This window comes from Schistocerca americana, chromosome 8, assembly GCF_021461395.2.
Source record: "Schistocerca americana isolate TAMUIC-IGC-003095 chromosome 8, iqSchAmer2.1, whole genome shotgun sequence".
Lineage (NCBI taxonomy): Eukaryota > Metazoa > Arthropoda > Insecta > Orthoptera > Acrididae > Schistocerca > Schistocerca americana.
This window is the reverse complement of record NC_060126.1, coordinates 460,644,989-460,670,422: the sequence shown is the minus strand read 5'-3', so window position 1 is coordinate 460,670,422 and position 25,434 is coordinate 460,644,989. Positions and strand designations below refer to the sequence as shown.

At 44.3% G+C, this 25,434-nt stretch overlaps 1 protein-coding gene across 1 annotated transcript in view; it reads left to right on the top strand.

Moving 5' to 3' along the window:
• The first annotated feature begins 15,610 nt into the window (after nt 1–15,610).
• The window catches only part of LOC124545918 (UDP-glucosyltransferase 2-like), a 77,330-nt gene continuing 67,506 nt past the window's right edge, over nt 15,611–25,434 (top strand). The window contains exons 1-2 of the mRNA XM_047124879.1: nt 15,611–15,654; nt 24,265–24,493. Coding sequence (XP_046980835.1) covers nt 15,637–15,654; nt 24,265–24,493 — 247 coding nt within the window. The 5' untranslated portion in view covers nt 15,611–15,636. The remainder of the gene's footprint in view (nt 15,655–24,264; nt 24,494–25,434) is intronic.

Below are 25,434 nucleotides of genomic sequence, written 5' to 3'. Positions count from 1 at the left end.
CAGGTGGTCAAGCAGCTGCTGGGGTATAGCTTACCATTCTTGCACCAGTGCCTGTCGGAGCTCCTGACGTGTCCTAGGGATTTGAAGACGTGCAGCGATACGTCGACCGACAGCATTCCAGACGTTTCGATAGGGTTTAGGTCTGCAGAACAGGCAGGCCACTCCATTCGCCTGATATCTTCTGTTTCAAGGTACTCCTCCACGATGGCAGCTCGGCGGGGCCGTGCGTTATAATCGATCAGGAGGAAGGTGGGACCCACTGGACCCCTGAAAAGGCAGTCATACTGGTGCAAAATGACGTTCCGATACACCTGACCTGTTACAGTTCCTCTGTCAAAGACATGCAGGGATGTACGTGCACCAATCATAATTCCACCCCACACCATAAAGCCACGATATCCATGCAGTTCCCTTTCAAGGACATTAAGGGGTTGGTATCTGGTTCCTGGTTCACGCTAGATGAAAATCCGGCGAGAATCACTTCTCAGACTATACCTGGACTCGTCCGTAAACATAGCCTGGAACCACTGCACCTATGACTATGTTCTGTGTTCTTGACACCAGGCTGTTCAGTTGTCTGTAGTCTGTGTGTCTGGAGACAACTGTTCCAGTGGCTGCGGTAAGGTCCCGAGCCAGGCTACCTGCAGTACTCCGTGGCCGTCTGCGGGCACTGATGGTGAGATATCGGTCTTCTTGTGGTGTTGTACACTGTGGATATCCCGTTCTGTAGGGCCTGGACACGTTTCCTGTCTGCTGGAATCTGCTACGACCTGCTGTGTTTGACCAGACTCCAATCGCCCTAGTATTCTGCCCCTCACAACGTCATCAGTATGTGTTCTTTGAGCTATTTTCAACACACAGTTACTATTAGCACGTCTGAAAATGTCTGAACACTTTGTAATGTCTCTTGCAGCGGTCTCTCCGTGATATTTTTAGAAATTTTATAAATTATATAACTCAGTACATATCTCGAAATATCTCTTCTTATCTTACCGATTATCAATGCAAAGTAGTTTCAAGCCCAATTATTCCTCGGAGCGTCCATTTACTCCATGGAATAGCTGCTCTGCTATCTATGTTTTCTCTTATGAAAAGAATAGAGGACTTCTTGCCGATTAGTCGTGAAAGGAGGATGTATATGTATGTATTGTTGGGCTAGTCTCCATCTTGATGAGATTGTGTATGAGAAGGAATTTAATACATGAACTAAACTAAAGTAAGTGTGTTCGCGTATTATTTAACTGTTTATTATTGACATTGTCTGCTTACTACGCTGTGTTGCACGGGATCAGTGGGGAACGTCTGATTTACACTGGACGAACCTGCCGTTTTGTATGCTCAAGATATCCAGTTACTTCAAATAAATGGGCTAACACGGTCTTACCAGCAGATCTCCGGTCTTCCCCACGTGATCACCGAAAGTTAATAATTATTACAAATGTTTCCAGGAGATCGACTGACAATTTTCGTCGCACCGAGACTTCGAAATTGCTTCACTGCCTTATGGAATTTAAGTTAAGCTCAATTTAATCAGGATAGAACCGTATTGAACTGTGTGAATGTGATAAGCCTGCTTTGTCAATGAAAATTCCCTTAATATACGCATGTTTTTACTATCCTGATCAGTGAAGCTAAATCAGGCCGGTGTGAGAGAGGTTTTTAAATTTTAGATCACACACAAAAAATATTAAATTTGGCTTCACTGTGACAGGACTCATTTTTGAGCATTACTTAAACATTGTGTTAACTTTATGTTGCATGTGCACGAGAGAAAAGAAGACGAGGCCTGTTCCAGAAGTCACAATTTCGCCACAACCTACGAGAACGTCGTTCAGGCCAGACAATATACAATTAAAATTTTGTAGATAGAAATTTAGAATAACTATTTAAATGTCTATCGGTTTGAATTAGATTCATTAAGTGAATGTTCGGTTGAACTTTAGACAGGAAGTGTTTATTATAAGTGAGTATTATGCAAAGTTTAGGTCAGTGACATTACTAACTCAGATGCGAGTGACTTTATATATTTGTTGTTCTGTGTATTAATGATTCTTACTAGGGCGGCTTATAAAATGGCAATGCAACAGCAGAGCGAATCTCAACAGCCCTCAGCTGTTTCTGAGGTTAGTGAAACATTAGACGCTAGCTTAACTGAAGTAGTGCCTTGCGGCAGCATTAGTCGGGCCCCACAACAAAGCTTAAGTGTTTCGATGTCATCTGAGCAGGACGAAATAAACCCATTGACTGTAATCATGCAGCAGTTAACACTGTTAGTAGCCAAAAATGTAACAGACTTAACTAAAGCGCAAATAGAGACTAAAAGGGAATTGAATGAACAATTAGCAGCGAATCAAGTGGAAGTCCAGGAGCAATTAGAAGCTAATCAAGTGGAATTAAATAATAAATTAGTATAGAGTTTTCAGAAACTTGATGATAAATTAAACAAAACTGCGGAAGAATTGAAAATTCAGAATGAAAAGACAGAATTAAAATTAGCTGCTCAAATTGAGCAAGTCACTCAGCAGTGTAATGAAAATGCGAAGAAGTTACGCCTTGAGCTAACTGAGTATGTTGCTACTAAGCTTGATACTATTAAAGAGCAGGTCGAGTCAGTCCCACAGATAGTTCAAGTACAAGAACAGATGCAATGTTCTATGGCGGTAATTCCGGTATTAGTTGAAGTTCAAGATTAATTAAAGCAACAAGTAAATGAGATGTCAGCAGATATGCAGGATTTGAGACAATCACAAGACAAGATCTCGAAGGACATCCAAAATTTGGATAAATCCATAAATAACATAAAGGAGAGACAAGACGAGGTTGATCATAAGGTAAACATTCTCGCGGGAAAATTCTCGCAGTTAAGTTTAGAAAGGCAAAGCATTTCTTCAGACAATGTTGAACATACGGTCAGAGCAGCTATACAATCTGTGACCGTGAGTTCTGAAGAAAATTTATTTAATAAAGGTTTTCGAGAAGCCAAATAAGATCTAGGCGAAGAACTTAAACAATGGAAAGAAAACAATGAGAAATCTTTAAAATCTCGAGAAGATTTGTTTTTCACGCAAGGAAATGAACCCATAACAAGATCTATCAATGAAGCTACATTATTTACCCGACCAAGTGCAGACAGGGAAAATTTATTTAATAAAGGTTTTCGAGAAGCCAAAGAACAACTAGACGAAGAACTTAAACAATGGAAAGAAAACAATGAGAGATCTTTAAAATCTCGAGAAGATTTGTGTTTCACGCAAGGAAATGAAAGAACATCTAGGTGAAGAACTTAAACAATGGAAAGAAAACAATGGGAGATCTTTAAAATCTCGAGAAGATTTGTGTTTCACGCAAGGAAATGAACCCATAACAAGATCTATCAATGAAGCTACATTATTTACCCGACCAAGTACAGACAGGGAAACTTTATTTAATAAAGGTTTTCGAGAAGCCAAAGAACAACTAGACGAAGAACTTAAACAATGGAAAGAAAACAATGAGAGATCTTTAAAATCTCGAGAAGATTTGTGTTTCACGCAAGGAAATGAACCCATAACAAGATCTATCAATGAAGCTACATTATTTACCCGACCAAGTACAGACAGTGAAAATTTATTTAATAAAGGTTTTTGAGAAGCCAAAGAACAACTAGGCGAAGAACTTAAACAATGGAAAGAAAACAATGAGAGATCTTTAAAATCTCGAGAAGATTTGTGTTTCACGCAAGGAAATGAACCCACAACAAGATCTATCAATGAAGCTACATTATTTACCCGACCAAGTACAGACAGGGACATTAATGCACACGATCGTTTTTGCAATCAACATCAATCACAACACTATGAGGGTAGTTTATAAGAAGTTTTAGGGGAGTATTGCCAAAAAATTGGAGTGAGTGGCAAAAGATTAGTTTCGTGACCGGTTATATTCAGGGGTCAGGAGCTATATGAGCATCTGATATGATATCAACTTGGGACACATATGAAGATTTTGAACGAGCATTTTTATCCAAATACTGGTCTGAAGGAGTACAAGAACGTTTAAGGCAGGAGGTATTACACCCGGAACCTTTTTCCTTTTCACGTGGGTCTTTAAAGAAATACTTTGAGAAATACATAGCCGGCCGCGGTGGCCGTGCGGTTCTGGCGCTGCAGTCCGGAACCACGGGACTGCTACGGTCGCAGGTTCGAATCCTGCCTCGGGCATGGGTGTGTTTGATGTCCTTAGGTTAGTTAGGTTTAAGTAGTTCTAAGTTCTAGCGGACTTATGACCTAAGATGTTGAGTCCCGTAGTGCTCAGAGCCGTTTGAACCATTTGTAGAAATATATAAACAAATCGCGGTATTGGGATAAGCCAATGCCTCTACAAGACGTGATTGGCATATTAAAATCTCGACTTCCGGCCAGCATCAGAAATAGAATGGTGTATATTAATGAGCTTGACACTATAGATATGATCGAGGAAGATGAACATCGGCCAAGACAACCGGTTATGCAGAGGAGAGCGATTGAGGCGCCAAACGCAAACCGGAACGGAAACGGATTCAATAATTATTATACTAGGAATAGTCAGAGATGCAACGGAAATGGAAATTTCAATAACAGTGCTGCGAGGGGCAGATTCAGAGACAATCGAACGGGTCGCAGATACATCTACATCTACATCTACATCTATACTCCGCGAGCCACCTTACAGTGTGTGGCGGAGGGTACTTATTGTACCACTATCTGATCACCCCTTCCCTGTTCCATTCACGAATTGTGCGTGGGAAGAACGACTGCTTGTAAGTCTCCGTATTTGCTCTAATTTCTCGGATCTTTTCGTTGTGATCATTACGCGAGATATATGTGGGCGGTAGTAATATGTTGCCCATCTCTTCCCGGAATGTTTGGAAATGTAAGAGATTACCTGAACCAGCAGTCTTCAAATAATAATAAAGCGTACAGAAATTCTGACCCTAGATTTGAAGCAAATAACACAACCAGTCATCAACAACAACCAGTCATAACAGAAGAAGTAGATGATTCAAGAGGAAATACTAATCGACATTTAAACTGAAGAGGGCCGCTTTATGCTCCCTAAAGTCGGCCGGGGAATACAAAAGGGGCAAACCTGTTTTAAACGAAATTAATTCCGTGGCAATGTTGAGATATAATTAAGGCGAATTAATGACAGATGAATTGACGAGAGACTTAGAGGCCTGTGTAGTCGAAGATAAAAGGGTTCCTGTGTCTGAGATCATCACAGAAGTGGGAGGAATTTTAACCAATGTTGTATTAGACACAGCTTCATCTACAGACGTAGTGTCCGGAACTTTGTTTCGCAGAATTAGTAAAATTACGAAAATCCCTGTCCTACCAGTACAAAATTGCCGAGTTATAGGTGCAGTGGGAGCAAAATCCAGGAACGTCAAGATACAAACGCTTGTAGAGATAAAATTGGGAAATGTAGCTAAACAATGCACATTCCTTGTAGTGGAAAAGTTGTTAGTAGATTGTATTCTTGGCATTGGAACTTTGCAAGCCTGCAATTGCAAGTTGGACTTGGTAGAAGGAAAGGTGCATTTTAAAATCGAAGATCAATTTGTTACACTGATCTTACTGAGAAAGGAGGCAGTGTATGAGCGATATTTCCGTGGTGCTGCTATGCAGTTGATTTGTGCTGAAAATAATAATATGTACCGACTACCGATCAAGTCAATTCAAGAAGAGGATTTCAGACAAACGGTTGAACAGAAGATTGCTGAGTCAGATTGCCTAACGGATAGTCAGAGGGAACAATTATTCAATATATTAACAGAATTATTAGAGGAATGTTTGTACATTACACATTAAGCCCCATAAGACATTTTGCCGCACACACTATCCCATTCCCTGGCGATTAAAACAACCAGTTCAGGAAGATACAAAAAATGTTAAACTGGAATCTTATTGAACCGTCGAACAGCCCATATTGTTCTCCGTTGCTTGTTGTACCAAAGCCAGGAGGAAAAGTTCGATTGGTATTAGATGCAAGGGAAATTAACAAAATTATAGTACCTGTGCGCACACATCCGGAGAACATCGATGAGTTAATACAGAAATTTCAAGATGTATCCTATTTAACCAGTATTGATTTGAGAAGTTCGTTCTGGCAAGTCCAGTTAGACAAGGACTCAAGAAAATATACTGCTTTTATATATGGAGGGAGAAACTATCAGTTCAAGGTCGCTCCGTTTGGTCTCAATATCAGCTCTGGAGTTTTTATTTCTGCGTTGGACTATGCCCTAGGACCAGAACTACGTAGTCGAATAACAATTTTTGTGGACGATCTATTAATTGCCTCTAAAACTTGGGAGGAACATGTACAACTTATTAGGAGGATTTTTGCTGTGTTCAAACAAACTGGTATAACGGGAAATCTAAAAAAATCCCAATTTTCTCTACAGAGAATTAAATTCTTAGGACATATGATTAATGCAAAAGGCATTCTTCCAACAGAAGCGGTCTCTCCGCGATATTTTTAGAAATTTTATAAATTATATAACTCAGTACATATCTCGAAATATCTCTTCTTATCTTACCGATTATCAATGCAAAGCAGTTTCAAGCCCAATTATTCCTTGGAGCGTCCATTTACTCCATGGAATAGCTGCTCTGCTATCTATGTTTTCTCTTATGAAAAGAATAGAGGACTTCTTGCCGATTAGTCGTGAAAGGAGGATGTATATGTATGTATTGTTGGGCTAGTCTCCATCTTGATGAGATTGTGTATGAGAAGGAATTTAATACATGAACTAAACTGAAGTAAGTGTGTTCGCGTATTATTTAACTGTTTATTATTGACAGTGTCTGCTTACTACGCTGTGTTGCACGGGATCAGTGGGGAACGTCTGATTTACACTGGACGAACCTGCCGTTTTGTATGCTCAAGATATCCAGTTACTTCAAATAAATGGGCTAACACGGTCTTACCAGCAGATCTCCGGTCTTCCCCACGTGATCACCGAAAGTTAATAATTATTACAAATGTTTCCAGGAGATCGACTGACAATTTTCGTCGCACCGAGACTTCGAAATTGCTTCACTGCCTTATGGAATTTAAGTTAAGCTCAATTTAATCAGGATAGAACCGTATTGAACTGTGTGAATGTGATAAGCCTGCTTTGTCAATGAAAATTCCCTTGATATACGCATGTTTTTATTATCCTGATCAGTGAAGCTAAATCAGGCCGGTATGAGAGAGGTTTTTAAATTTTAGATCACACACAAAAAATATTAAAACTTTCTTGCTGCACCGTACTCTGACATGCACCAACACACCTCTGCGTATGTGGACTGCTGCCAGCACCACCGTATGACGACTGCAGGTCAAATACACCGCTTGATCATGCCCCGAGGTGACTTAAACCCGCAAACCGCACACCAGAGCGTTGTTTCACCATGTATTAGCATTATCCTTAATTTACGAGCGTGAGTGTAGTTCAAAGCAAAGCACCTTGTTTTGTATTATCGCAAAATAGGGGGAGAGAGTATTCAAAAATTTTTCAAATGGCTCTGAGCACTATGGGACTTAACATCTGAGGTCATCAGACCCCTAGAACTTAGAACTACTTGAACCTAACTAACCTAAGGACATCACACATATCCATGCCCGAGGCAGGATTCGAACCTGCGACCGTAGCGGTCACGCGGTTCCAGACTGAAGCGCCTAGAACCGCACGGCCACAACGGCCGGTGGGAGAGAGTGCCACAGATATGATATGATAGTTGGGGTGGCAATCACTAAAACAAAGGCGTTATTTACCGCGGTGAGATCTTTTCACGAAATTTCAATCGCCTACTTTCTCCTCCGAATTCGAAAATATTTCTTTACGCTAACTACATAGGGAGAACTTTCATCTTAATTCGCTCTGAAAGATTTAAGTGTTCCTTTTTCCTAAGCGCTGATCCAGAGTGGAATGGTAAAAAAATAGTGTTACAGTAGTTGCTGTGCAGTAAGTGGCCCTCATCAGATGGGGCTGACGGAGGGAATCGATGTAGTTGAAAGAAAGGGAGTTTGTTTTGTATTATCACCAAATAGAGGGATACCATATGCGAATTGGAGGGGCAGTCACTAAAAGGCGTTATTTACTGCGGCGAGATCTTTTCACGAAATTTCAGTCACCAAATTTCTCTTCCGAATGAAAAATATTTTTTGACCCCCACCTACATAGGGAGAATTGTCATCGTAATTGACTTTGAAAGTAAATGTTCGTTTTTCCCATGCGCTGTTAGAGAGTGGAATGGTAGAAAAACAGAATGAAAGTGGTTCGATGAACGTCTGCCAGGAAATTTAGTGTGAACTGGAGAGTAGTCATGCGGATGTAGATGGTGCAACTCAGAAGTGACGAGTGATAGATAAAAATCCTAGGAGTGGCCTGGGGTTGAACCTGTGACTTTGGATTTGTAGTTACCACTGAATCGAATTACATCAATCTTTTGATGCTTTAGGAATACACGCAAGCAGAAAACGAGTACGCGTATGGCTGCAAAAGTGTTTCGCGTTTCCATTCAAGTCTCTCTTTTGGAAAAGCAGGTCACTAAATTCATATATAATCGTAGATCCAGATGTAAAGGTAGATTTCGTCTCCCTGGATGCCCGAAACGCGTTCGACGCCGCTGCACACCGTCGGCTCCTAATGGAGACAACAGTGTGTGGCTTACGGAATAGGGATGGGAAAAACTGGCTGGTTCAAAGCGATATCGGTAGTTAAGTTCTGAATATTCGGTATTTTTCGGTTTTTGTTTTTTCTCATTTATAACAGGTGTTTCTTTTAATTTTTTACTAGTAACCGAGTAAAATACTCGAAATATCAATTCGCCACAGCAGTAGCGCTAAATTTTTTCGTTTCTAAATAAACCTTTTTTTTTAAAGGAGTAATTTTTATTCATAAAGTTTGCATTGATTTTAAATACTGCATTATTATAGAAAATGGGGAAAGTGATCAGTGCTATTTTAATAACAGTCCTGCAAACGAGCAATAAACAGATGGTATAAGAATTGCTACAGTACTGCTGAGACCATAACGTCCCTGTTGCTGTTTGTCGTGGCTTAGGGTACATCTGCATGTGCAGTGTGCAATGCTCGCCGCCACCTTTTCTATACGGGAGTTTCTCACTGTCGTTGCCGGACATCCATCTACGTCTACATTTATACTCCGCAAGCCACCCAACGGTGTGTGGCGGGGGGCACTTTACGTGCCACTGTCATTACTCCCCTTTTCTGTTCCAGTCGCGTATGGTTCGCGGGAAGAACGACTGTCTGAAAGCCTCCGTGCGCGCTTGAATCTCTCTAATTTTACATTCTTGATCTCCTCGGGAGGTACAAGTAGGGGGAAGCAATATATTCGATACCTCATCCAGAAACGCACCCTCTCGAAACCTGGCGAGCAAGCTACACCGCAACGCAGAGCGCCTCTCTTGCAGTCTGCCACTTGAGTTTGCTAAACATCTACGTAACGTTATCACGGTTACCAAATAACCCTGTGACGAAACGCGCCGCTCTTCTTTGGATCTTCTCTATCTCCTCCGTCAACCCGATCTGGTACGGATCCCACACTGATGAGCAATGCTCAAGTATAGGTCGAACGAGTGTTTTGTAAGCCATCTCCTCTGTTGATGGACTACATTTTCTAAGGACTCTCCCAATGAATCTCAACCTGGTACCCGCCTTACCAACAATTAATTTTATATGATCATTCCACTTCAAATAGTTCCGCACGCATACTCCCAGATATTTTACAGAAGTAACTGCTACCAGTGTTTGTTCCGCTATCATATAATCATACAATAAAGTATGTAGAGTGCTACGAGCCCTAATCTGGAAATGTTTTTACGAAATGATGCACCGTTGAGCTGCAATGTTTCATTTGCTTTGAAAGATTAAAGATTTGTCCGCCATTTCTATGAAATAGTAAAGAGGAAGAAACTATAGTCACAGTAATAAATTAAAAACTTACCAGTTCGTTCACGGTATAGAACAAAAATAGAAAGTTGGTGTTCTGCTGCCTGTGTCTACATAACATGCCTTTATCCGCTTGCAACACTTGGAAACGGACAAATTGGCACGAGAAACAGAGTTCCTGAACCTTAGTTTTCATCCTTCAGCACTGACTATTCGTAATTCCCAAATAGTGGTATGACCCCCGATTACAACATCATTTTTGAGCAGAGTTTCAATTAATTAGGATCGACAGGAGAATACTTGGAGATTTTTTTTGTAGTATTCGACCACAGGCAAGTTTTCTTTATTTGCCTGTTTAGTTTAATACTTTGCTTCTATGTATCTTTGTTCGATTTCAACGTTTATCAAGGAAATAATAGGAATAAAAAACAAAACATCGTTTATTACATAAACCGGTTATTTTGAGTGGCCTTAACACTCAGGTTAAACAGATGTAATAACAATATAAACGAAAACCGGTTGTTTCCAGAATAACGGCCCCAGAACGTGGAGGGATGCGTAGCACATTGTTGGCGAAGATGAGCACTCAGAAGATTTGAGTGCCAGGACTCCCTCGACTGCCCGCCGTCCGCTTGTGACGTCACTGGCAGGTAGATCGAGGCCAACGAGAAAGACTGTCGTTGGCCTCGCAGGTAGATAAGCGCACACCTGTGGACGTCAGTGGAGGCTTGAGACAGCAGGTATCTTGAACCGTTACAAGAGTGCGTAAGCACGAATTCCATGTGGGTAGTGCGCAGGCGTGGACTGGCTACCCGCTTGACGGCGTGCGCACACGGTAGACATTTTGTCGCACAACTTTTAACGTCTGTCCCATAGTCTGTACAATGATCCGTAGGGTAACTCTGCTGGCCGACAGGTGCTGTCTGCGCTTGTCTCCACTCCCACAGTTCAGTACTACCCGTCCACATGGACAACAGTTTAATTGCAGAAGCAGACTCATATTTAAATTTTAGCAGGTGACAGCAGGTCCCAGAAGTGTGTCTAACTCGTTAAATTGCAGGGTGTTACAAAAAGGTACGCCCAAACTTTAAGAAAACATTCCACACACACAAAGAAAGAAAATATGTTATGTGGACATGTGTCCGTAAACGCTTACTTTCCCTGTTAGAGCTCATTTTATTACTTCTCTTCAAATCACATTAAGCCGGCCGCGGTGGTCTCGCGGTTCTAGGCGCGCAGTCCGGAACCGTGCGACTGCTACGGTCGCAGGTTCGAATCCTGCCTCGGGCATGGATGTGTGTGATGTCCTTAGGTTAGTTAGGTTGAAGTAGTTCTAAGTTCTAGGGGACTGATGACCACAGCTGTTAAGTCCCATAGTGCTCAGAGCCATTTGAACCAAATCACATTAATCGTGGAATGGAAACACACAGCAACAGAACGTACCAGCGTGACTTCAAACACTTTGTTACAGGAAATGTTCAGAATGTCCTCCGTTAGCGAGGATACATGCATCCACCCTCCGTCGCATGGAATCCCTGATGCGCTGATGCAGCCCTGGAGAATGGCGTATTGTATCACAGCCGCCCACAATACGAGCACGAGGAGTCTCTACGTTTGGTACCGGGGTTGCGTAGACAAGAGCTTTCAAATGCCGCCATAAATGAAAGTCAAGAGGGCTGAGGTCAGGAGAGCGTGGAGGCCATAGAATTGGTCCGCCTCTACCAATCCATCGGTCACCGAATCTGTTGTTGAGAAGCGTACTAACACTTCGACTGAAATGTGCAGGAGCTCCATCGTGCATGTACCACACGTTGTGTCGTACTTGTAAAGGCACATGTTCTAGCAGCACAGGTAGAGTATCCCGTATGAAATCATGATAACGTGCTCCATTGAGCGTAGGTGGAACGAAACTAAAATGAGCTCTAACATGGAAATTAAGCGTTTCCGGGCACATGTCCACATAACATTTTTTCTTTATTTGTGTGCGAGGAATGATTCCTGAAAGTTTGGCCGTACCTTTTTGTAACACCCTGTACATTATACTCTCCCAGAAGTGTGTCTAACTCGTCAAATTATATTACACTCGTGCAGAAATAACAGAAGAATCTCACCGTGCCTCGGCAGCATGCCGCACTGTGCGTCGTTCGTTACATCTACATATCTACATCTACATCTACACTCCGCAAGCCACCTGACGGTGTGGGGTGGAGGGTATCTTGAGTACCTCTATCGGTTCTCCCTTCTATTCCAGTCTCGTATTGTTCGTGAAAAGAAGGATTGTCGGTATGCCTATGTGTGCGCTCTAATCTCTCTGATTTTATCCTCATGGTCTCTTCGCGAGATACGTAGGAGGGAGCAATATACTGCTTGACTCCTCGGTGAAGGTATGTTCTCGAAACTTCAACAAAAGCTCGTACCGAGCTACTGAGCGCCTCTCTTGCTGAGTCTTCCACTGGACATTATCTATCATCTCCGTAACGCTTTCGCGATTACTAAATGATCCTGTCACGAAGGGCGCTGCTCTCCGTTGGATCTTCTCTATCTCTCCTATCAACCCTATCTGGTACGGATCCCACACCGGTGAGCAGCATTCGAGCAGTGTACGAACAAGTGTACTGCAACCTACTTCCTTTGTTTTCGGATTGCATTTCCTTAGGATTCTTCCAATGTATGTCAGTCTGGCATCTGCTTTACCGACGATTAATTTTATATGGTCATTCCATTTTAGATCACTCCTAATGCCTACTCCCAGATAATTTATGGATATAACTGCTTCCAGTTGCTGACCTGCTATATTGTAGCTAAATGATAAAGGATCTTTCTTTCTATGTATTCGCAGCACATTACACTTGTCTACATTGAGATTCAATTGCCATTCCCTGCACCATGCGTCAATTCCTTGCAGATCCTCCTGCATTTCAGTACAATTTTCCATTGTTACAACCTCTTAATATACTACAGCATCATGCGCAAAAAGCCTCAGTGAACTTCCGATGTTATCCGCAAGGTCATTTATATATATTGTGAATAGCAATGGTCCTACGACATTCCCCTGCGGCACACCTGAAATCACTCTTACTTCGGAAGACTTCTCTCCATTGAGAATGACATGCTGCGTTCTGTTATTTAGGAACTCCTCAATCCAATCAAACAATTGGCCTGATAGTCCATATGCTCTTACTTAGTTCATTAAACGATTGTGAGGAACTGTGTCGAACGCCTTGCGGAAGTCAAGAAACACAGCATCTACCTGGGAACCCGTGTCTATGGCCCTCTGAGTCTCGTGGACGAATAGCGCGAGCTGGGGTTCACACGATCGTCTTTTTCGAAACCCATGCTGATTCCTACAGTGTAGATTTCTAGTCTCCAGAAAAGTCATTATACTCGAACATCGTTACGATCAACATAAAATCTTTCTTGTTTTCTTTTCAATTAGAGGGAAGTCATCTCCTGACTGCGTATAATTTAATTATTTAATTATGACTTTTGCGGTTGTTTAGCCGCCTAGTGTAACTCTTTTTATGTGACGCCACTTTGTCGACTTCCGCGTCGATGATAATGAAATGATGATGACACCACAACTCCCAGTCGCCGAGCCGATTAAATCTACGACCCGGTCGGGATTGGAACCCGGGCCCGGCTGCCCGCTGCTCGGGCCACTCACCTAAGGACACGAGAAAACACAGGATCTTCCACATTCTTATGTTTCATTCACCCATACGGACAGATTTATTCCATCTTCCTGACGTTTAATAACGGCGCAGTTTAAATCAAAACTTCTTCTTCCGATGTGGCGTGCAATTCTCTTTAGAGGGTACCGTGCCTCAAACGGTAAAAACGGTACCCTTATAGGATCACTTCGTTGTCCAGTTGCCTGCCTGTCTGTCTGTCCGAGGGTGTCAGGAACCCTTTTTTCTCAGCAACGGACTTATCAAGTTGAAATTTATGTTACGTATTGATTGCTACTATCCCTTGGTGGTGTAAAAAATTTAAGCTTGCAAGTAAATGGAGCCAGAAGACGCGGCAATTTATATAATATATTTTGATACTCGCAAACTCACTCATCAAAGCCTTTAGTGTACTCACCGTTGACATAGAATCTTGAAATTCAGCAATAAGCAAGATTTCACAGTATAAGTAAATGAAAAAATCCGAAAATTTTTAATTTGTGCTTGTATCGCATGAAAAAAGTATTTGTTTATCGTTGGTTATCCATCTGCCTGTCCGTCTGTTAAACCCCTTTTTCTCACGAATTACAACAGCAAAAGCGAAATTACACAAAAAAGTACTTAAAAATTAAAATTGAAACATTCTCGAAAGTCGTTGAATACCAGGAGCCGATATCTTGCCATTATCGATGTTGATAAAAGATAAGAATAAAAAAAATTCGATTATCGGGATGGATGAACTATCTATATACATAATTAAGTTTGTACGGAACCCTCAGAAGGCGAATTCTATTCGCATTTGGCCAATGTTGTACCCTTATTTCTTTTTTTTTTTTTTTGTTTGTTTTAAAAAGATGTGGGTACTGTCTAGTTCATAGGCATTTCACTTTCTGACTTCTTCCAAGATTGTATCCAGTGGAAGGTGAGCAGATTTTTGCTCGTAATTTCTTCCTTCCCCTGTTGCTGGAAGCGTCAATGACCCACATCACTCTTATGAACCAAGTGTGTCGACTAAAAGGAAGAGTAACAGGTTCCAACCATGAACTCCTTCACTTTGATCCCAGCTGGGTAAAATCCATTTACATTATTTTTTCCCTGTGTTTTCATATGCCGTTTACCGGTTGATTTTTACATACAAGCGGCGTTGAAAATGGTACCAACGAAACGAAAGTTTACAGTTACAAGTGTCACCATACCGGTGACCGAATTTTCGTTCCATTAGTACAACTTGCGACACATCTCAAGCCGATGAATGAATCATTACTGCCGGCCGGGGTGACCGAGCGGTTCTAGGCGCTTCAGTCTGGAACCGTGCGAACGCTACGGTCGCAGGTTCGAATCCTGCCTCGGGCAAGGATGTGTGTGATGTCCTTAGGTTAGTTAGCTTTAAGTAGTTCTAAGTTCCAGGGGACTGATGACCTCAGATGTTTAGTCCCATAGGGCTCAGACCCAATTGAACCATTTTTTTTAATCATTACCCACCGTTTCAGTTACTTCTCTCCATGAAGCGAAGTCACTGACTTTTTTGATACTCTACTTCGTGCTACACTAGTTAGATATCGGAAATATGCTGGAAACCCTGAATAATGTGTACTTTCCTCGAAGCGGTGAAGTCACAGAAGAGAGCAGTTAACAGCAACCTTTATGTCACGAGATGCGTCGATTTGTCCTTCATGCCGCCGAAGGGCTGACACCTGATTGAATACTGTGTTACACAGATTCTCATGTTTTCTTTATTGTCTTCGCCACAATTTCTTCTGCCTTGGAAGGATGCGCTCTTTTAACATACCTCCCAAACCTCTTGTAGAGTTTACGTCAGTGTTGACATACCGCATACGTACGGAGTCAATTAAGATATCACCGTGCGTCACAAGTAAATGAGAGCGACAACGTTCGCGCATGCGCACTACAGGAGTGGCGCGAGGTATATATGCTACCTCTAGCTGTTGTATAATACGGTGGTTAGTCACCCGTTGATCAGCGCGCGTGTTGTCAACAGTTGCGGCGGTGTGGATACGGCTGCGTGGTGCCTCGCTGTGTGCTGCCCGACATGAAGGTCCACGTGCAGGTAAGTAACAGAGGCTGTCTGACTCACTGCTGCTTCACACTGACGGCCATCTGTCTTTAGCGAAAATAACACCAAAACACTGAAGAAACACAATTCGCCTCATTTCCAAGCTTACATCTGCCTCTACATACATAAGGAGCATGGTAGACTGCACTCTATGTTGTTGTTGTTGTTGTCGTCTTCAGTCCAGAGACTGGTTTGATGCAGCTCTCCATGCCACTCTATCCTGTGCAAGCTTCTTCATCTCCCAGTACCTACTGCAACCTACATCCTTCTGAATCTGTTTAGTGTATTCATCTCTTGGTCTCCCTCTACTATTTTTACCCTCCACACTGCCCCCCAATACTAAACTGGTGATCTAATGCCCTCAGCATCACCCGACTTAATTCGACTACATTCCATTATCCTCGTTTTGCTTTTGTTGATGTTCATCTTATATCCTCCTTTCAAGACGCTATCCATTCCGTTCAACTGTTCTTCTAGGATCGTATTCATGAACACGAAATTTTTGTCGTTGTTTAGCGTAAATACACACACACACACACACACACACACACACACACAAGTACTATATCGTAAGGAAGTAGTCTTGTAAAAGATGCAAGGTATGGAAAAAAATATTTATTTGAATCTATTTTTACGAGTGCACACAAAAATTCAACATCGCTCTCCTCCACCTCCTCCTCCTCTTCATGGGCAACAAATACCAACTTGGAGGTTCGTCCATCTATAGTGGTGGCGAGGGTGATGCCGGTCTATCAGCTAGTGGATCTGTAAAATAATAAAATGAAATTAGCTCTATGAATCACCACACACACACACACACACACACACACACAAAACAACAGCTGCATACTGAATTCCAACCCGGGTTTTGTTCTGAGTCTTTAGTAAACTCCACCACAGATACCTCTTCATAATAAGTCAAAAAATGATTGAAATGGCTGTAACCACTATGGGACTGGAAGCGTGTTTCTACACTACTGGCCATTAAAATTGCTACACCACGAATATGACGTGCTACAGACGCGAAATTTAACCGTCAGGAAGAAGATGCTGTGATATGCAAATGATTAGCATTTCAGAGCATTCACACAAGGTTGGCGCCGGTGGCGACACCTACAACGTGCTGACATGAGGAAAGTTTCCAACCGATTTCTCATACACAAACAGCAGTTGACCGGCGTTGCCTGGTGAAACGTTGTGATGCCTCTTGTAAGGAGGAGAAATGCGTTCCATCACGTTTCCGACTTTGATAAAGGTCGGATTGTAGCCTATCGCGATTGCGGTTTATCGTATCGCGACATTGCTGCTCGCGTTGGTCGAGATCCAATGGCCGTTAGCAAAATATGGAATCGGTGGGTTCAGGATGGTAATACGGAACGCCGTGCTGGATCCCAAAGGCCTCGTATCACTAGCATCTTCTCCGCGTGGCTGTAACGGATCGTGCAGCCACGTCTCAATCCCTGACTCAACAGATGGGGACAACAACCATCTGGACGAACAGTTCGACGACGCTTGCAGCAGCATGGACTATCAGCTCGGAGACCATGGCTGTGGTTACCCTTGACGCTGAATCACAAACAGGAGCACCTGCGATGGTGTACTCAACGACGAACCTGGGTGCACGAATGGCGAAACGTCATTTTTTCGGATGAATCCATGTTCTGTTTACAGCATCATGACGGTCGCATCCGTGTTTGGAGACATCGCGGTGAACACACATTGGAAGCGTGTATTCGTCATCGCCATACTGGCGTATCACCCGGCATGATGGTATGGGGTGCCACTGGTTACACGTCTCGGTCACCTCTTGTTCGCATTGACGGCACTTCGAACAGTGGACGTTACATTTCAGACGTGTTACGACCCGTGGCTCTACCCTCATTCGATCCCTGCGAAGCCCTACGTTTCAGCAGGATAACGCACGACCGTATGTTGCAGGCCCTGTACGGGCCTTTCTGGATACAGAAAATGTTCGACTCCTGCCCTGGCCAGCATGTTCTCCAGATCTCTCACCAATTGAAAACGTCTGGTCAATGGTAGCCGAGCAACTGGCTCGTCACAATACGCCAGTCACTACTCTTGATGAACTGTGGTATCGCGTTGAAGCTGCATGCGTTTCAAGGCCGCTATTACGGCCAGAGGTGGTTGTTCTGGAGACTGATTTCTCAGGATTTGTGCTCCCAAATTGCGTGAAAATGTAATCACATATCAGTTCTAGTATAATATATTTGTCCAATGAATACCTGTTTATCATCTGCATTTCTTCTTGGTGTAGCAATTTTAACGGCCAGTAGTGTACGATTATCAGCACTTCATTGAGCTACGAGAAGCTGGATGTTCCTTCTTCAATACTGCTGAAAGACTTGGCAGGAATGTAGCCGCTGTACACGGTTCTTGGCAGCAGTGGTCACGAGACTGCAATGTCACAAGAAGACCGGGCTCAGCACGGCCACGTGGCACTACCGAGAGGGAAGACGACCGTGTTTGGGGTATGGCTGGCGCATCATACTGCATCTGCAGCGGCAATCTGAGCAGCAGTTGGTATCACAGTGACACAATAAACTGTTACAGTCGGTTACTTCAAGGACAGCAGCGTTCATTCCACTGACCGCAAACCACTGCCATTCGCGACTTCAGTGGTGTCAAGCCAGAGCTGAATGTAGGACAGCTTGGGGGATCTGTAGTGTTTTCTATTGAAAGCTTATTCTACCTCTGTGCCAGAGATGGATGCGTGTTAGTTAAAAAATAGACCATATGAGGGCCTGCAACAACCTATCTGATTGCTAGACACACTGGACCTACACCTGTAGTTATGAGGTGTGGTGTGATTTCGTATTTCAAGTGCAGCACTCTCGTGCTTGTCCCATGCACCCTGACTGCAAATTTGCACGGCACTCAGTTGATTCGACTTTTTTGTGCTGTCATTTCTGAACAGCATAAATGGTTCAAATGGCTCTGAGCACTATGGGACTCAACTGCTGTGGTCATAAGTCCCCTAGAACTTAGAACTACTTAAACCTAACTAACCTAAGGACATCACACACATCCATGCCCAAGGCAGGATTCGAACCTGCGACCGTAGTGGTCATGCGGTTCCAGACTGTAGCGCCTTTAACCGCGCGGCCACTCCGTCCGGCTCTGAACAGCATACCACTGGGTGTTTTCCAACATGCGCTACAGAGTGTCAACATATTGACTTGGCGTGCCCGGTTACCTGATCTGTGTCCAATTGAGCACATATGACACATTATCAGACGACAACTCCACAAACAGCATTAACTGTTCCTGTATTGACCAACCAAATGCAACAGTCCTGGAACGCCAACCCAAAAACTGACATCCGTCACCTGTACAACACAATGCATGTACGTTTGCATCTTTGTATTCATCGTTCTGGCGGTTACACCGGTTACAATGTCTTATCTCACGCTTACGTTAGCCTGTGGTCTTGCAATCGCTTAAAATGTTACCTAGACAAATGTATTCCTGATATTACATTACCCTACATTAATTCCTTCTTGTGTTTGCTATATGTTTTTCCCTCCTTGTGCTTCAGAACTAACTTACACTTGATTTTGTTCACAGGGCAGATAAAATTAGCAAATAACGTGCTCCTTAAAGTGTACTGCTTATTCTCCTGCGAACTGAATTTCCACTAGCATCTGTTTGCCATGTCCGAAAAACAAGTACCACATGGTGGTGACTGGAAGCGAGTGGCAGACTACTAATAAGACACCCCTCAATGGATTAGACTTTCATTCATGTTAACTGCAAAGTTGTGGTTGCTGCTGGAGTGGAGGTCGTTGGCATAGTGAGACAGCCTGGACAATGGTGTGCAGGCAGTGTCACCCTCTGGCATTAGAAGGACCACGTGGTCGACAATATGAATAGCATCAGCAGGACGGAATGGGCGGCAATGTGTCTAGGCAGCACCACCTGCTGACATAAGAAGGACCACCAGGGCAGCGGTGTGCATAAGCACCATCAGCCACTGTCATCAGCAGGACAGCCTGGGCAGCGGAGTGCATAGGTAGCACAACCCACTGGCGTAAGCAGGACCGCCTGGAAAGAAGTCTGCGTAGACAGAGTCACACCCTGGCATCATAGGCACTGCCTGGGCAGCTGTGTTTATGGGCAGCGTCACCTGCTGGTGTCAGCAGGACCACCTGGGCAGGAGTTTGAATAGGCAGTGTCGTGTCACCTGCTGGTGTCGGCAGGGCCACCTGGGCAGCCGTGTGCGTAGGCAGCGTCACCCCCTGTTGGGCAGCAGTGTGCATAGGCAGCATCACCTGCTGGCATCAGCAGGACGACTGGGCAGCAGTGTGCATAGGCACTGTCAAAAAAATGGCTCTGAGCACTATGGGACTGAACTTCTGAGGTCATCAGTCCCCTAGAACTTAGAACTACTTAAGCCTAACTAATTTAAGAACAGCACACACATCCATGCCCGAGGCAGGATTCGAACCTGCGACCGTAGCGGTCGCCCAGCTCCAGACTGTAGCGCCTAGAACCGCTCGGCCACCCCAGCCAGCAGGCACTGTCACCTGTTGGTGTCAGCACGCCTGACTGGGCAGCCGTGTGCCTAGACAGCATCACTTGATGGCAGCAGCAGGAATGCAGTAGCTGACAGGGACTGTGTGCCAGGGACAGTGAACGGCAGCCAGGTCCAGGCTGCATGCCTGCCTCAGACCATGGAATACAGTATATGGAAGGATGCTATTCAAACCATAGCTCGCAGCCTGTTCGACATCAAATGCATTTGCTGCCCTGGGTGTTGGTCAGCGACTACTTGGTCCTCGAGGACTGGAGTGCAGAGAGAGGCTAGTCTGGCAACTACCAGTCTGGACTTAAACACACGTCCCACATGTGGATGACCTCAGACCCACTAGGTGACTCAAATTCAGATGCCAAGTAACCCTGTACATTCTTCTGCACAAGTGGATGCCTGTAGCTTCTCTAGCCTAATCCAGAGTACGTGGCTACCTGCATCACTGTATGGTCTTCATCTCGACCTTAAGGATGGCACTGGCAGCGTAGCTCAGCATTACCTACACAGCTATATATCAGCCGTGTACATCCCAGCACACTGAGAGAGGGAGTGTGAGATTCAAATACTATTTATGTGAAGCAGGTTGGCTACTGCTTTCCCGTTGCCATCACCTTAGCCTGGAAGCCAACCCAAGTCAGTGGGGCATGGGTGTGTATGTTGTTCTTAGCGTAAGTAAATTTCCAATTTACCACAAGTCAGTGACGTTGCCACAACGTGCAGCAATAGTGAGTTCACTTGGGCTGCTTTTCTCATTCGGTAAGCTTTTTTGGATGGCTTGTCATAGCTGAAAGGTGTCCCAACTTCCCTTTTTCAGATGCGGTGGCGGCTGTGTTTCCTATCAGCGGAATACTGAACAAGCATTCGTGCACTCTGAATACGTCTTCTTACCTCATACTGTGTGGTCACCATAATGACCGTACCACTCTCCATATTATGTCATTTGGCTGTATTGGCGCTAGGCAGTTTAATGCTCCAGACTAAACCGTGGCCCAACACTTCATCTTATTCTTACAATAATTAACTATTTTGCAGATTATTATTTTTGTAGCTACCCAACAGGATTTCCTCAAGGGATCAATTTTTTTCTGGAGCGGAAAATAATCTGTTCGTGTTTATTTTTTTATTTTCAGTGTCATCCCGATATTATTGATACATGAATAGAAATAACTTAGGTTTATTTCGTAAGTACTAGGATGTGTTGCGTTTAATCAAAAAATGTTCAAATGTGTGTGAAATCTTATGGGACTTAACTGCTAAGGTCATCAGTCCCTAAGCTTACACACTACATAACCTAAATTATCCTAAGGACAAACACACACACACATGCCCCAGGGAGGACTCGAACCTCCGCCGGGACCAGCCGCACAGTCCATGACTGTAGCGCCCTAGACCGCTCGGCTAATCCCGCGCGGCTGCGTTTAATCATTAGAGGATGTAATCAAAAACGGTTAAATGAAAAAGGTGGCACTCATATAATGTACTTCGTATATTTGCTAACCTTTCAGGTATAAAGTAATTTAGCTCAAAGTCCCAAGTGACTGGAAAAAGGCACATGTGACTCCTGTATGCAAGAAGGGTAAAAGGATGGGCCCACAAAATTACAGACCGATATCCTTAACATCGGTATGCTGCACAATTCTTGAACATATTTTCAGTTCAAATATAAAAAAAATTCCTTGAGACAGAAAAGCTTCTGTCCAAGAATCAATACGGTGTTAGAAAAAATCACCGATGTAAAGCTCAGCTTGCCCTTTTCTCACATGATATCCTGCAAAATAACGCGCTAATGGCAACAGGCATATTCAATATTCCTAGATTTCCGTTATGCATTTGACCCGTGCCTCACTACAGACTTTTAAGGAAGGTACGACCGTATGGAATAGGTTCACAGATATGTGAGAGGCTCAAAAGCTTCTTAAGTAACAAAACCCCAGTGAGTTGTCTTCGATGGCGACTGTTCATCAGAGACAAGGGTATCGTCAGGAGTGCTCCAGTGATGTGTGATAGGACCGCTGTTATTTTGTGTACAGACAAACGATCTGGCGGACAGGATGGGGAACAATCTGCGTCTGTTTGCTAATGATGTGTGATGCATGTGAAGGTGTCGAAGTTGAGTGACTGTAGGAGGATATGAGATGACTTAGACAAACTTTCAAGCTGGTGCAGTGAATGGCAGGTAGCTCTAATACAAGTTAATACAAATGGTTCAAATAGCTCTGAGCGCTATGGGACTTAACTTCTGAGGTCATCAGTCCCCTAGACTTAGAACTACTTAAACCTAACTAACCTAAGGACGTCACACATATCCATACCCGAGGCAGGATTCGAACCTGCGACCGTAGCGGTCGCGCGGTTGCAGGCTGTAGCGCCTAGAACCGCTCGCCCACTCCGGCCGGCCAAGTTAATACAGATGAAGCAGGAAAAACAAACTCATAATGGTAGAATGCACCATTATTAGTGTGCTGCTTGACAGAGTAACGTCGATTAAATATCTACATGTAACGTTGCAGAGCCATATGAAATGCAACGAGCATGTAAGGTTTTTAGTAGGGAAAATGAATGGTCGACAGTTGGGAGAATTTCAGGAAACGGTGGTTCATCTGTAAAGGAGGAAACTAGTATGACTCATTCTTTAGTACTGCTCGAGTGTTTGGGATACGCACCAGGCCGGACTAAAGGATTACATCGAAGCAATTCAGAGTTGGGCTGCTAGGATTATTACCGGAAGATACGAACAGTGTGGTGTCACCGCCAGACACCACACTTGCTAGGTGGTAGCCTTTAAATCGGCCGCGGTCCGTTAGTATACGTCGGACCCGCGTGTCGCCACTATCAGTGATTGCAGACCGAGCGCCGCCATACGGCAGGTCTAGTCTAGAGAGACTCCCTAGCACTCGCCCCAGTTGGACAGCCGACTTTGCTAGCGATGGTTCACTGTCTACATACGCGCTCATTTGCCGAGACGACAGTTTAGCATAGCCTTCAGCTACGTCATTTGCTACGACCTAGCAAGGCGCCATATTAAGTTACTATGTCTTCTGAACAGATAATATTGTGACTCATGTACCGTCAAGAGCGACGTTCATCATTAATGGATTAAAGTTAAGTATCAAACTAATTACGTACGCTTTCTGAATTCTCATTCCTTGTCATGTTCCAGACCTCACGTCAGTATAGTCCTTCCCTTCTCACGCCAGCCTGCGTGAGCTAAAACGCGTGCCTTTCGGCCTCCTCTAGTAACACGGTGTTGGCTCTTCTGCCAACACAACAAACAACGCGTTAGTCTTACATAGATGCTTCGGGAACTGAAACGGGAATCCCTGGAGGAATGGTGACATCCCTTACGAGGACAAGCCGACTGAAAAACGATTCTACTGCCGCCAACGTACATTTCGTGTAAGGACCACGAAAATAAGATAAGAGAAATTACGGCTCAAATGGAGGCAAACAGACCTTTTTCCCTCGCTCTCTTTTGAGTGGAACAGGAAAGGGAATGACCAGTAGTGGTAGAGAGTATCCTCCGCCATGCACCGTACCGTAGTTTGCGGAGTACGTATGTAGACATAAATGTAGACTTCATTTTGCAGCAATACAGTACTCCGTCACCAATTCCTTCATAGGTTCGTGATCACAGCCCCTAACTGCCTCAGCGTCAAATTGGACGTGTTTTGCATCCTGACTCTCGTCTTCTTCTGTGGCCCCCGTAGTCACCTGGTTTAACGCCATGTGATTTCTTCGTGTGGGCTTATGTCAAAGACTCTGTGTTACTGCCTGAGCTGCCACTTAATTTGGAAGAGCAGCTAGCAGTCGCCACTTCGCAAACAGCATGAATACAGTGCACCTGTAATGTGACTTTAAAACTCTGGAGCATGCTCTAGCCACTCATACATGTCTGTTTCCTGTGCATCTGGTAGTCTTTGGGTGGTCAGTCCCTGAAACCCTGAAGAAACTTGTGAATAAGCCTCTACTGCACTCCCACTGCTTTGTAAGTGACCCATAGACAACGAGTGACGGGCTGCGACAGAGGCCTCAGTGAGGATGTGACGGTGTTGCAGGTGCCGGCGCTGGTGTCGGTGATGGTGTGGTGCTGCCTGCACGCAGTCCGTGGCGCCAACATCCTGGCCGTGTTGCCATGGGAGGGCCGCAGCCACTGGATCATGCACCGGGAGCTGCTGGTCGAGCTCGCCCGTAGGGGCCACAACCTCACCGTGATGACGCCATTCCACGAGCCGGGCGATCCCTGGGAAGTCATCCGGACCCACGCCCCATTCGTAGAGGGTGGCAGTGAGTTCCATCTTCCTTCACGTGCAGTTCGGGGTTGCCCGAAATTGATTCTGCTGACTCGCTAACGTTCTTGACTCCATAAGAAAGACAGCTTGGTCGTTTATTTCGAGCTTAACGCACATCAAAAAAAGTTTTGCATCACCCCGGTTCCCAGAACTCCTGAAGATAGACGTTGACTGTGGGTATTGTATCGCAGACACAATTCCTTCGACTGTTCAGAGATGTCATTAAACCCGCCTAAAGATCTAAACAACTATGCATGAGCAGCTCTTATTAGACAGAGGGGATCCGACAGCCCATCATTTCCAGTCATTCCATCAGGAAAGAGGTACACAGCTCAACCATGCCTAGAACGTTAATACGGCAGTTCGATCGCGTCCACATTGTTACTTGTGCTAGGAAGAGCTCTCAACAAGGGAAGTGTCCAGGCATCTCGGAGTGAACCAAACCGATGTTGTTCGGACGTGGAGGAGACACAGAGAGAGAGGAACTGTCGATGACATGCCTCGCTCAGGCCACCCAAGGGCTATCACTGCAGTGGATGACCGCTACCTATGGACTATGGCTCGGAGAAACCCTGGCAGCAACGCCACCACGTTGAATAACGCTTTTGGTGCAGCCACAGCACGTCGTGTTATGACTCAGACTGTGCGTAAAAGACCGTATGATGCGCAACTTCTCTCCCGACGTCCATGGCGAGGTCCAACTTTGCAACCACGACACCATCCACCGCAGTACAGATGGGCCCAACATGCGGAATGGACCGCTCATTTAGCATCACGTTCTCTTCACCGATTGGTGTCGCATATGCCTTCAACCAGACAATCGTCGGAGACGTGTTTGGAGGCAATCCGGTCAGGCTGAACGCTTTAGACACACTGTCCAGCGAGTGCAACAAGGTGGAGTTTCCCTGCTGTTTCGGGGTGACATTATGTGGGGCC